Source organism: Macadamia integrifolia, chromosome 5 (assembly GCF_013358625.1).
Source record: "Macadamia integrifolia cultivar HAES 741 chromosome 5, SCU_Mint_v3, whole genome shotgun sequence".
NCBI lineage: Eukaryota > Viridiplantae > Streptophyta > Magnoliopsida > Proteales > Proteaceae > Macadamia > Macadamia integrifolia.
The window spans coordinates 10,558,127-10,572,243 of NC_056561.1; the positions used below are offsets into that span (position 1 = coordinate 10,558,127).

Sequence of the window (14,117 nt, forward strand, 5' to 3'; positions counted from 1 at the left end):
GGGTGGAGGAAGTCCAGGTCGAAAGATTTGAACCAGGCACCTCTCAGGTGTACGGTTTTTGTCAAAAGGTTGTATATGAGGATAATGTGGAATGCTGTGGCCATTACAAGCGAGTAGGCCATTTGATTTCCAAATGTAGGCTGAAGAAATTGGAAGAAATTGGATGACAAAAAGCAGTGTGCAGCTAAGAAATTAGCTGAGGTTCCAAGGGCGGTATACATTGAAGAAGACGGAGTTGACTCAACCAGGGCCAACTCAGTGGGTCGGCTTTCTCCTATTTTGGAAGGAAATCGACCAGAGCATTCTCAACAATCTCCTCACAATGGAGAGTGTGAGAATGGTATCACTCTTTCCGAGAATAACTCTCCTAATTTCCTAATATGGAAGAAGGAGAGATTCAAATTGATTTGGACTCTACAATTCAAATCTCCCCAATTTAGTAAAGAATGGATTGGCGCAAGAGGATGTGGATATGAACAATGATGTGAGTCAGCAGGATGTGGACCGGTTTAGCTCTGAGACCAGCTCAGAATATGGGTCTCTCTTAGACCAAGATGATGAGGAGGATGGTGAATTGAACCAGAATGGGAACCCGCCTGTCTCTAAAAGAATGCAAAAATAGAACCAGGAGGATGTGACGCACGCTCCCCCCATGGACCCTGTGCGTCTTTCCTCACGTCCCAAGAGGACGGGAATGGCCTTAGGCTCTGGTCATGGGAATTTGGTAGGTAGGGGAGGCCGATCTTCCTCCAATAGGGACCCTCAGCCCTCTGTTCGAGCTCCAGTGAGTAGGAGGGAAGCAGCGATGTTGGGAGTTGCAGTGGTGGATGATGCGGCGGCTGCTCTCGAGAAAGGCACAAAAGTGGGAGAAAAAAGGAGAAGAAAGAAAAAGTAGAGCGGTCAGGCTTCAAATCCTAACAAAGGTGGTCACAAAAATTGTTAACCATGCATGTTCTGTTCTGGAACATTCGGGGTGTCCGAAAGGAGGCTGTTAGGAGGGCTTTGAAATATCTCCTTAGAGAATCTTCGCTACAGATTTTATGTGTGGCCGAAACGATGGTTGAGGTCAGTAGTTTTCCTTCATTATTTTTTGATAATTTGGGTTATGCGGCTGAGGTGATTCCCAATAATTGTCAAGATAGGGTGCCCAATATTTGGGTTATCCGGAAGCGAGGTATGGCACATCCTTCCCTGGTTTCAATGTCAGACCAACAACTCACTGTTGAAATTGATTGGATGGGTAAAAGAGTTCTCATGTCTTTTATTCATGCCAGTTGTTTCAAAATTGAGCGTATATCTCTTTGGTTTGATCTTGCTTTGATTTCTACTACTACTTCTCCATGGGTAGTTATTGGCGACTCTAATGCCACTCTAATGTCTCATGAGAAAAGAGGGCTGGGTAATTTTAATTTGGGGTCGACAGCAGAGTTCCAGGCTATGGTTGATACGTGTATGCTCCTTCCCTGCCCCTCTCAAGGGAAAAAATACACTTGGTCGAATAACCATAAAAGGGCTAATGTGCTGCCGGTCTTGGACTGGAGTTTTTATAATGAGCAGTGGATTGATGAGTTCAAGAATGTTTCCCAGCAGGTTCTCACATGCTCTGCGTTGGATCACTCTCCTCTATTTATTCAGTCTTTTGCTGTTCCAAAACCCCCCAACATCCCATTTCGCTTCCATAGCTTTTGGATGGACAACAACGGTTTTCTCCCGATGGTGGAGAATGTTTGGTCCCAGTCTGTTAGTGAAAACTCGATTTCTAGACTAGCCCAAAAGCTGAAATTTGTAAAATTAGTTGTCAAAGCTTGGGCAAAAGGGGCTTTCCCTAATCTAAATGAGGAGGTGGATAAGGCTACGTCAAATTTAAAAAGAGTGCAGGATTCTATTGCTGAATCATGACCAACGCTCTTTTTAATGAAGAGGCCGATGCAAAAACTGCTCTCTTGAATGCATCAAAGCTGCATGAGAAAATGTGGTCTGAGAAAGCAAAGATCAAATGGTTGAAGAATGGGGATCGAAACTCAAAATTTTTCCATCTCTCAGTTAAAATTAGAAGATCAAAAAATCAGATTAGCTCTCCTCATCATGAGTTGCTCGACTAGATCCCAAAAATATTATCTAATGACGATAATTTTTTTTTGGATGCCCTTCCTACCAGAGAGGAAATCAGGCAGGCGGTGTGGGACCTTGATGCAGATAGCTCTCCAGGGCCTGATGGCTTCTCAGGTCAGTTTTTTAGAAGGTGTTGGGAGATTGTGGAGAAGGACTTTTGTCGGGCAATTTTTTATTTTTTCCTAGTAGGAAAGATCCCTAAAGGGGTCAATAATTGTTTCCTCACCTTGATCCCTAAAATTAATGGTGTATCAACCTTAGATAAATTTCGACCCATTTTTATGGGGAATTTTTTTTGTAAGGTCTTATCCAAAATTTTTGCCACTTGATTAACTTCTCTTCTCCCAAGGTTAATTTCTACAGAACAGGGTGCCTTTTAGAAGGGTAAAATCATCTTGTCAAATATTGGCCTAGCGTCTGAGTTAGCTAATTTGATGCATTCTGCAGTAAGGGGAGGCGGTATGGGCATAAAGCTGGACGTGCAAAAGGCTTATGATTCCCTTTCTTGGGAATTTTTATTTGTCACGTTAGAAAAATTTGGCTTCTCCCCATTGTGGATTAATAGGGTTCACCAATTGCCTATTTCAACAAGGATTTCTATCTTATTGAATGGAAGTCCAGTGAGATTCTTTGGGGTTGGTCGTGATTTGAGACAAGGGGACCCCATCTCTCTTATTCTGTTCATTTTGGCAAAGGAAGTGCTATGTAGAGGCCTCAAAAATATGGTTGTGGAAGGTAAGATGAAATCTCTCTCGGGTCTGAGAGGTGCTGTTACTCCCTCTCATCTGCTTTTCGCAGACGACATTTTCATTTTTATTAATGGTTCTGCCACTTATGTTAAGCAGCTCCATGCTTTTTTATCCAAGTATCATGAGTTCTCTGGTCAGAAGATAAACTTGGAGAAAAACAAGATATTTTTTGGGAAAATTGCTCCTCATAGAAGACAATTTATTTCTGAGTATTTGGGAGTGGCAGTGGCTACCCTTCCTACCAAATACCTGGGGGTGGAGATCTTTAAAGGAAGAGTGAAAAATAACCACCTTCTTCCTCTTCTGGATAAGATAAAAGGTAGACTTGCAGGATGGAAAGGGAAACTCCTATCTATGGCTAGGAGGGTGGAACTTGTTAAGTCGGTCATTTCTGGGATTCCAATCCATAACTTCTCCATATATTGGTGGCCTGAAGGATTGATGAAGTTGGTGGAGTGTTGGATGCGAAATTTTTTCTGGTCAGGAGATATAGAGGTCTCGAAGAAGATTGTGATTAAATGGGATAAGGTGTGTAAACAAAAAAAAGAAGGTGGTTTGGGCATCAAAAGATTGCGAGAAGTGAACTTTGCTTGTTTGTGTAAATTGGCGTGGCAGATTAAGCATGAAGACTCCATCATGAGCAGATTCTTCAAGGAACGATTTATTAATGTTGATGGTTAGCTGAAAATGGGATATAAATCCTCCTCTATATGGCCTGGCTTGAGGAAGGTGTGGAATTTTATTTCCGAACATAAGCAATGGATTGTAGGTAATGGGGAGAAAATCAATTTCTGGCTGGATCGGTGGCTGGACTCGAAGTCTATTGCAGAGCTCTCCAATCTGGATCAATCCCTTTTCTCTGGGACTAAGGTGAAAGTTACAGATTTTATTGATAATTTCTCTTGGAATTTTCCTCCAGTCGACTGTATTTTCCTTGCCTAAAAGTGGGACCAAGCAAAAAATATTCTCATCCAGAATGTAGAAGACTCTTGTGTTTGGCAGTTAACCTCTTCAGGTGTTTTCTCTATAAACTTAACTTGGGAAGAATATATGGAGAAACACAAAAAAATTAGTTGGTATTCTCTTATTTGGTGTTCTGGTATTCAGCCAAGACAAGCTACTTTTGCTTGGTGAATAATACAGAATAAATTGCCAACCGATGACAATGTTTGTAGAAGAGGTATTCCCTTTGTGTCTCAGTGCTCACTGTGTGGCAAAGAGGAGGAGTCGCTGATCCATATTTTCTACAAATGTGAATTTTTTCTAGCATATGGAGAGACTTCTGCTTTGGCTTTGATGTGCAATGGCCTCCATTTGTGGATGTGGACAATCTCTGCGCGTGGTGGAAACAAACTACTAGAAAGTGTTATTTTAAAAGAGTGTGGCTAAGTGGCTTCTCTCTTCTTCCATATTTCATATGGCAGGTAAGGAATGCAAGACGATTTGAGGAAAAATCGGTAATAGCTAATCACTATTTTGCAATGGTAAAGAGTGAGATCAGCCTCCAGGAGATGGCGGTTTCTGGCTCCCTCCTCCCTTTCGAGGCACTTCTTTGTGCTAGACGGCCCGGTATTTCTAGAATTCCCTATAAACCCAGGGAGATCTTAGAAGTTTTCTGGTGTCCTCCCCCTCTAGGATGGGTAAAGCTTAATTCTGATGGGTGCTCCCTAGGGAACCCAAGAAAGGCAGGGGCTAGTGGAGTGCTCCGGAATGATAAAGCTGAGGTGATGCAATCTTTCAAACAATTTTTGGGAGTACACACAAACTTTGAAGTTGAAGTCCTGGGAATTGTTTATGGTCTGGAAATGGCTAGAGCGATGGGTGTTACCCAATTATGGGTTGAGTGTGACTCGGTGGTCGTGGTTCTACTTATTTCTCTATGGAAAGTCCCGTGGTATGTGTTTCAGAGGTGGATGAGCTTAGGCCCATACTTGCAGTCCATAACTTGGAAGATTACTCATTGCCTACGTGAAGCTAACCCGATGGTTGATTTCCTTGCAAAGTTTGCTGCAAAATTTGAAGAGTCTTCTCCTGTAGTTTCCTGGCCCGCGCTTATTGCCATGGAGTTAGATGTTGATAGGTACAATTTGCCTAGATACCGTTCTAAATAATGGTGTTTTGTTGCTTTGTTTTTTGGTTTGGTTGGGTTTTAGCTTTGATTTTTTAGCTGCTGAAGGCAATGCCGATGGTGGATTAGTCTTCAACTAATTCCATACAGCATGTTTATTTTCCATGTACATTCTTTCTTTCTCTTCCCTTTTTTTTTTTAATACATATGATCTCTTAGCGAAAAAAAAACTTGGGCCAGCCAATAGGGAATTCTAAGATTATTTAAGTTGAACTACACTGGGCAGACCTATGAGATTTTCTAAATTCAATTGAGTTGAAGTGTTGAATTACTCTGGGCTGGTTGGAAGAACTTTCCTGATACTTGGCTAGCAGTTAAAGAAATGAAATCTTGAAGGATATCTTAGAAAATGCTAAATATAGGAGGGTATTTGTAAACCAAAAAGGAAGTGAATTATTCCATTTTCCTTCCCTACTAGCTTGGGTAGCAGGAAAGCCCTTGCAACTTTGTGGGAAAAGGAAATTGAATTGGAAAATAGCATCTTCTTGGCCTTTGAGTGTGAAAAAAATTGAAATCCTTGACTTTTAATCCAAAAGCTTGTTTGGGACTGCTTGACTTGACTATTAAGACTTATTTATTAAAAGGAGAAAAACTCAAACATCTATGTGGAGTGAAATTTAGAAAAACTGTCCCACTTGATACTGACCGTGCTTTCCAAGTTAAGGAGTTATCCACAATGTTGCTTCAGTCCAAGATTGTGGCCCGTCGTTTAACTTGTATTTTATTTTCATGGGTGGATTCTCAACCCACATGGGGTCCTCCCCATATGGGTAGTTACCAATGAAATGGAATCTCTCTTGTTTATAACTGCGTTGGTTAGGATGGAGATTCCACTTCATTGCTAAACCATCTATGTGGGGAAGACCCCATGTGAGTAGAGATTCTGGACTCTATTTTCATATAGTCCTTATTAAATTGCATCGGAGCCTTCCTCCTTGTCCACATGAATAAGGTAATAAAATGAAATTTAGCTAAAGGAATAAGCAATTTTTAAAGTGGTAAGACACTATAATTTATCTAAAGGGAAGCAATTTTTAAAGTATGAGAAAGCCATGAATTTTCTTGGAGATAAATGATGGGCTTGTGGGGCTGGGAGAATACGCGACAATAGACTTATATATCATGTGACACAAGGATGAATCCTTTGCACGTACGTTCACCTAAATGTACATCTCAGGTGCCAACACGTTTTTTAGGATTATATATATATAGAATCCAATTAAGCTACCATATGGTAAATATTTAGATGACAAAAAGGATTCCACATGCCATGACCGCATCTATGGAATGTCAATCCCAAGATATATGTTTTTGAAATCCTTATATAATCAGATATTTGCCAACAGAGGATATATCATCATACATGTACAAATAAGGGCATTTTTTCATTTTCTGTTGCATCCTACTTGTACCCTATATGTATTCTCTATACGTACTCATAATGAAACACAATGTCTCTAATAAGAGAGATTACAAAATTTTGATTCTTTTTTTTTTTTTTGGTAGAAACCGGTCTATGTATTTAGGGGTGACCAATGCAAGGATTCCGACTTACATAAATCAGAAATCCAAGAAGTGGAAATTGGCCAAACTATCCTTTGCGCTAAGGATAGGGCATTCCGGGCTAGGGAGTCAGCCACGCTGTTATTCTCCCTAGAAATATGGGTGACGGAGTAGGAGAAAAAATAGGATGACACGTGTTTAATGTCCTCAATGAGAGTGAAGATCTCAACATTGTGGGTTGGACTATACCCATCCACATGACCCACCAGCTCACTGTTATCCGATTCCACCAACATGCTTTCAAAGCCTTCACCCAAGCCAAAAAGAACACCATTCCTCATTGCAATAGCCTCACCCTATAGGACAGAAGCAAAGAAGATTGGCTCAGAGGGGTGGCACCTACTGCGGCTCCCAATAAGTCCCGCCAAATGAAACCAACTCAAGATTTGTTCCTGCTCAGAGCCACATCAGAGTTGAGTTTAAAGAAGAGAGGTGGAGGCGGGCTCCATGAATTCAGATTTGTCCGTGAGGCCTGAAGATCAAGCTGGGCAGGGGCTGAGGTTGAGCTGCAAAATTCATCAAAATCTCGCTCAGCGGAGGCGATGACCTCTTGGGGTGACCTCGTCTTTCCATTGAAAATGAATTCATTACGAGCAATACACAAAGCCCAGCAAATATAGGATGTGAGGCCGGCAATCTCACAACCAAATTTTTTCCCCAAAACCTCAAAGGTGTTCCGACTCCCAATGGTTTCGATAAACTGCGGGACCTCCATTGGGGGAGAGAACGCCAATCTGGGGCCGAACCAGACTGCGTGCGTAAAAGGGCAGTCGAGAAATATGTGGTTGGTGGACTCGCAAGCATTGCCGCAGTCCACCAAATTTTGATTCTTGAATTATCTTAAGATGCACATGCATTTATCATGACTTAGGTGTAGACATTGGTTGAATCTCGTTAAATAAAATCAAGAGAATGTAATCTTGGTATCATAAATGCTGTTCGATTCTGCAAAATAACATATAGTATTACTAGTATTATCAAGTAGGTCCTCGAGATGGCTGACCCTAGGGTCTCCCACAATTTCCTATATTAGCTTCACTTCGCTATTTCAGGGAAGTTAATTTAGGATCTTATCCATAAAAAATAAAATAAATAAATAAATAAATTGTTAGATCAAACACCAAGAAGATACGAAAATAAAGAGACAATAGATCCGCATGACACAGAGATTTAATGAGATTCACACACCAGGGTGATGTGCTACGTCCTCAGGTGAAGAAGAAGATATTTCATTCTGCAAAAGAGAGATTACACCCAAACAACGATAGAAAAACTCGCCCTGAAACCCTAGCTCAAAAATCCCGCCAAAATATAATGACTTTCTCAATAAGCAACATTACATTATATATACTCCAAGTCGCGGGTCGAACCATACCCCTGCTTCCATCATAGATCTCAGAAAATTTTCCATTCGAGTCACCACCAAAATATATCGAATCGGGTCAATCTTCAAAACGGGTTAAGAATTTGAGACAAACTTAACATAAATAAAAAAGAAGAAAGTTAATTCGGGACAACACAATATCATTTGATGACTATATGTGTTTACATGTCCATTTTGGTCGCATTTTGATAGGTGGAGAAAGCCAAGAAACACTTGGATAAATGGAACATCAAGGAAGTAACATCAGAAAACGCATGATGGAAGCTTTAAAGAGATACAACTGTGGAGGTTGAGGTGGCCTATTAATTCATCAAGCTAGCAACTATTCATCTCTAGATCACCTTATGATCAAAGACCATTACCACCAATATTTGTCACTCCAAGCTTCACTATCTCAAAGTCAGTTGAACCACACCGGTTGGACCTATGAGAAATTCTAAATTTAATTGACTTGAAGTGTTAGACTACTTTGGGCTTGTTGGAGGAACTTTCTTGATACCCGGCTAGCACTAAAAGAAATGAAATCTTCAATGATATTTTGAAAAATTCTAAACATAGGAGGATATTTGTAAACTAAAGGGCAAGTGAATTATTCTATTATTTTTTTCTACGAGCCTAGGTAGCAGGAAAGTTCCTACAACTTCGTGTGGAAAAGAAATTGACATGGAAAGTAACATCTTCTTGGTCTTTTGAGTGTGACGGAAATTGAAATCTATCCTTGACTTCTAATCCAATAGCTTGATTGGGACTGCTTGACTTGACTATTAAGACTTATTCATTAAAAGGAGAAAAACTCATATATCTCTTACTATAAGATTCCACCAATCACGGAGTGACATTTAGCAAAATTATCCCACTTGATACTGATAGCACTTTCCTAGTTAAGGAGTTATCCCTTCATTTAACTTGTATTATATTTTCATGGGTCTGGATTCTCACCAATGAAATAGAATCTCCCTTGCTTATCGCTTTGTTGGTTAAGAATGAGATTCTGCTTCATTGGTAATCTATCCATGTGGGGATGAGGACCCCATGTGTGTAGAGATTCTGGACTCTATTTTCATATAGTCCTTATTAAATTGCCTTCCTCCTTGTCCTCATGAATAAGGTAAGAAACTGTAATTTAGCTAAAGGGATAAGCAATTTTTAAAGTATGTGAAAGCCACAAATTTCTTTGGACATAAATGATGGGCTTGTTGGGCTGGGAGAATACGACAGACTTATATGTCGTGTTACACAAGGATGAATCCTCTGCATGTATGTTCATCTGAATGTACATCTCAGGTGCCAACAGGTGTCAAAGATTATATAATAAGTTCAAATGTATAGAATCCAATTAAGCTTCAATATGGTAAATATTTAGATGAGGAAGAGGATTCCGTATGACTTGACCCAATCTATGGAATGTTAGTCTCTAGTTATATGTTTTTTGAAAACCTTATATAATCAGATATTTATCAACTGAGGATATATTATCATACATGTACAAATAAGGGCATATTTTCATTTTCTGTTGTATCCTACGTGTTCCCTATCTGTATTCTCTATATGTACTCATAATGCAACACAATGTCTCTCATAAGAGAGAGACTACCAAATTTAGATTCTTGAATTGTCTTAAGATGAACATGCATTTATCCTGACTCAGGCGTAGAGATTGATTGAATCTCGTTAAATCTTGGAAATATATCCAAAACCAAGAGAATGTATGTCTTGGTATCATCAATGCTGTTCGATTCTACAAAATAACATATAGTATTACTAGTATTAGCAAGTAGGCCCTCGAGATGGCTGACCCTAGGGTCTCCCAAAATTTCCTATATGGGCTTCACTTCACTATTAGTTATAGATATATATCATACGTTCTAAGAAATGCCAAGTACAAACCATAAAAAGTGAGAAAATATAAGTATAAACGATACAATGTAACACTGGAATTGTAGAGAAACTAAAGAAGGAAGATTACAATGATATTTAATAGCTATAATCATCGCCCACCATCTAATGACATTAGTGCTTCATCAGTCAAACTATTGTATTCAACAGTGTTGTGATGAGGCAATGCTAGTTCACCAAGCAGACGTTCCCCCTCCTCGGGGTTCAGTGCAACCCAAGGCTGGGTTTGATCCCTCCTCAACCCTTGTAGCTCCATTGCCACTTCCTTCATTGTAGGCCTTTCTTCCCCTTTTAATCTTAAACATCTTTCTGCCAGTTCTAGGACTACTTGAAGTTTCTCTCTGCACCCTTCAGTCACAATCTGATTATCTAGAATTTCCCATACTTTACCTTCTTCGACTGAGGTGACAAAATGCACGGCTAGATTTGTCTGTCTACCAGACCCATCAGAATATAGTGCCTTCTTTCCAGTTAATAGCTCCACAAGTACTACCCCAAAACTATAAACATCACTTTTTTCTGTGAGTTGACTTGACCGAAGGTACTCTGGGTCCAAGTATCCCAATGTTCCCTGCACTAGTGTACTAATTTGAGTCCGGTCTAGTGGAACCAACCTTGATGCACCAAAGTCTGACACCTTTGCTGTATAGTTATCATCCAAGAGTATGTTTGCAGACTTAACATCTCTATGGATGATAGGTGGTGAAGCAGCAGAATGCAAATAAGCAAGTGCCTCCGATGTTTCCGTAGCTATCCTCAGACGATTATCCCATGAGATTAGAGAATTGCATCCCTCACCATGGATATGGTGGAATAAGGTTTTGTTTGTAACAAATTCATATACTAATATAGGAACCTCAGTCTCTAAACAACATCCCAGTAGCTTTACCACATTTCTATGGTTAATTTGGGAGAGAATAACCACCTCATTTATGAATTGCTCAATCTGATTTTCATCAACTTTTCTTGATTTCTTAATGGCAACAGTTCTATGATTAGGTAGAACTCCTTTGTATACCGTACCATAGCCTCCTCGACCAAGGATCTGGCTCTGAGCATAGTTATTACTTGCTTGCCTTAGTTCTTCTGCGGTAAAGATTTTGGCAGCTTCGTCTAGTCCTTCACATGAAGATATCTGTTGCTTTAGCAAAAAACCTCCATTTTGCCTGAAGAATTTCTGCTTGAGTTTGTTCTTCTTTCTCTTTTGAAGTGCCCAGAGCACCAATAAGATACTAATAACTAAAAATAAGAATCCCAAGCCAACACCTGCAATGAGACATTGAACTTGATAAAGACTCTAGAAGATGGGTCAAACTTAGGGTGCACATGGAGCCTAGATAATGTTCTAATTGAGACGTAGGAACAAGTAGGGATTTTTTGGGCTCCTTGCTGTCCAAATAGTAGTAACCCCTCCAGTAGTGTCATTGTGGAACCCAAATGGGTGACTAAGCGCTTTGGAAATTATACTATTGAAAAGACTGGGAAACTGGCCTTCTTCTTCAATCACATTTGTTGAGAGAGGAATTATTTTAATGCATGATATCCGGCTTGAAATTCACAACCAATGCAATGTCGTGACCTTCAAAGCAAGGAGTCCACTAAGATTGCTTTTCTTTCTAAAACCTGTGGTATCATAGTTTGTTGTCTAGGCCCTGATTTGGGTTAGTCGACCTTGGTTTTTGGTTTTGTTGTTTTTTGGATTTCCTTGGGGTTTGGGCGCTTTCCATGAGATGGCTGTAGCAGTTCTTAAACCTCCTCCTGGCTGATTCCTTCGCCTACCATTCTATTGGCCTGCATGTTAGCATAGTAGCCAAGTGACCAGGGGTGATTTTATTGCCCTAAAATTTAATTCAGTTGAACTATATTGGGTCGGCTGATGAGGAATAATAAAATTTAAGAAAAGTGTTTTCTGTCCTGAAGTGTAGGGGCTGCACTAGGGTGGGGGCCAATGGGAATGCACCCGGAATCATCCTCAGGTGGGCATTTCTAACCTTTAAGGGGGGGTCAGTCATTTCACCCGCCTATGTGCCCAATCGTAGCCCCTTCACTCCCGGACAAAAAACATTCTCCCAAATATTGGGCTGGGTTTGGCCTTTTTGGCCCTATTCAATATTCAAGTGCTCTAACCAGCCTTGCCACAACCCATGGATGGCGTGAGATGAGGTGGGGGTAGTTTTCTAATAAAAAAATAAAAAGATAAAAAAATAAAAAAGAAAGAAAGAAAGTTGCATGCTATTAGTTATAACAGGAGTATGTAAATCTTTATTTTCTTACCTACGGTGTCCTGAATCACTTGATTTGGGTTTTGAGTGGTAGGAATACATCCAGTTCCATCTTTTTTGGCATCTCCATGATAACCAAGTGGGCAAGAGCAGTTGTAACTCCCTGGCAGATTGATACAGTTGATCGAACCACAGGTATTTTCTTTTGGATCTTTACATTCATTTATATCTGCAACAAAAAAAACCTACTAGCTTAGGGCTTTCCACCATAAACACAAACAAAATGTATACTAAAAATAGTGGGGCATCATGAATCATGAGAGACTAGTATTCAGGGTTACCTTGGCATCCATCTGGAAGGTAAGGGTTTCCTTCGTAACCATGAGAACAGCTGCAGATGTACCCATGACTGTTTTTGGACTCGACGCAATAGCTGTTTTTGCCGCATCCATAAGTAGCCTGGTCTTTCTTAGCTACTTCACAAGACTTATTATCTACTGCCCAGTCCAACACAACTGGAACTTGCGAAAAACCGTATTCATCTACGTTCCTGGTAAAATCCAAGAGATCCGAAATTGAGAAGTTGTACCAATTCTTGTCAACCAGGAAAGCATAGCTGCAGGGATTGTAATCATAGACAAGGGTGTGATTTTTATAGCTGCGCAGAGTTAAGTCGTAGGAGTCGTAACCCTTTGGAATTGAGGTCTGGCAACAGCCGATACCGGTGCAGGAACCATTGATCACATCAGATTTGTTGTTGCAAGTCATACCACACTCACTCTTGAAGTTCTTGCCATTGGAATCCACGATGTAAGCTTTGGTGTCGCAACCCAGAGCCGTGAATTTATTCTCTGTGTTTGAGAACGTGAAAGTATTGCCCATCTGGTTGAAACCAAAAAATGTTGCGTCATTAAAGCTTGTATCAGTCTGTTGGCCCGACTTCGTGTAGCAATCTGTTATTACACCGAGAAATACACGCAGTTGGCCTTGAAATGAAAGTTCTTGAACTACCGTTTCGTCAAGTATGGACAGTTTTGGAGGGTTGAAGGTGGAGTTGCAGTTTACCCGAAAACTTTCATCTCTATAACAATCTTTATCTCCGAAGCCAAAGGGGTAGGGAACTGAGATGTTACCACACTTATCCTTACAATGGGGCTTCGCAATTGGAAACGTTGATGATGTTGCCACCACCGCTGGCCATGATAACAGTAAGAACAAGAAGAGGAACCGAATAAGAAACACGAGAACTTGAGGACCCATATGGCTCAATTCTTTGTTGCTTTTAATTTTCGTCTGCTTTGCTTTGCTTCCATGCTTATTTATGGTTTGGGTTCAACCAAGGAGGAGATCAATAGCATCTTCTTGATCGATCTCTGCGTGTGAAATCCGTTAAAATTTTTGTGTTGTAAACCAATAGCTTGGTTGGGATTGTGACTGCTTGACTTGACCCCTAGTCTTCTCCCCGAAGTCTTTTAGGGGCACATTTTAAAGTATGTGTCTACTTGAAATCCCTGAAATTTCGTGGCAGTAGATGATGGAATTGCTTTACAAAAAAAGCAAAATAGAAGATGGAAATGGTCGGTTGGGAGTCTTGGGATTTGGGACCGTTGGACTAATACAACACGCTTTTATATCATATGACGAAGTTAAAGCGCTGCCAGGCTGCCAGACGCAGGTGATCAGACACAGGCCTGCACGGTAATCATTTTATTTTTCTGGGAATGAATCGAGAGCTAAAGATTGGTAGAAAAATGGAAAAACACAAAAGTATCTTTTAGAGAAAATATGGCTTTTGTTTTTTTCATGTTTATCTATGGTTTGTGTTCTTTTTTTTTTTTTCTGTTGCTAAAAGTCAGTATGTGTTTTGTATTAATATGGGAGAGAAAATTATATACAATGAATGAATTTAAAACATTGAATCCCTAATCTCCTTCGGCATTACCATCAACTGAGAAGAAATTCAATCGAAAAATCTTAAAACCTGATTTTAGAGTTGAAATACTACTCCACCTTCGGCATTGCCATTAGCAAAATAGGAAATCAATCTAAAACCAGCACCATTA

The 14,117-nt window shown here is 40.1% G+C and overlaps 2 protein-coding genes across 2 annotated transcripts; one reads left to right on the forward strand and one right to left on the reverse strand.

Moving 5' to 3' along the window:
* Positions 1–945: 945 nt before the first annotated feature.
* Positions 946–1,899, forward strand: LOC122077862. Its single transcript, XM_042643763.1, has one exon. The coding sequence runs from the start codon at positions 946–948 to the stop codon at positions 1,897–1,899; it is 954 nt and encodes a 317-aa protein (XP_042499697.1).
* Positions 1,900–9,732: 7,833 nt separating this feature from the next.
* On the reverse strand, positions 9,733–13,402 carry LOC122077739 (putative wall-associated receptor kinase-like 16). The gene is made up of 3 exons (XM_042643585.1): positions 12,396–13,402; positions 12,107–12,283; positions 9,733–11,098 (listed from the first exon to the last, which is right to left on the reverse strand). Exons 1-3 carry the CDS (start codon positions 13,312–13,314, stop codon positions 9,924–9,926), a joined length of 2,271 nt encoding a protein of 756 aa, XP_042499519.1. The 5' UTR covers positions 13,315–13,402; the 3' UTR covers positions 9,733–9,923.
* Between the last annotated feature and the right edge of the window lie 715 nt (positions 13,403–14,117).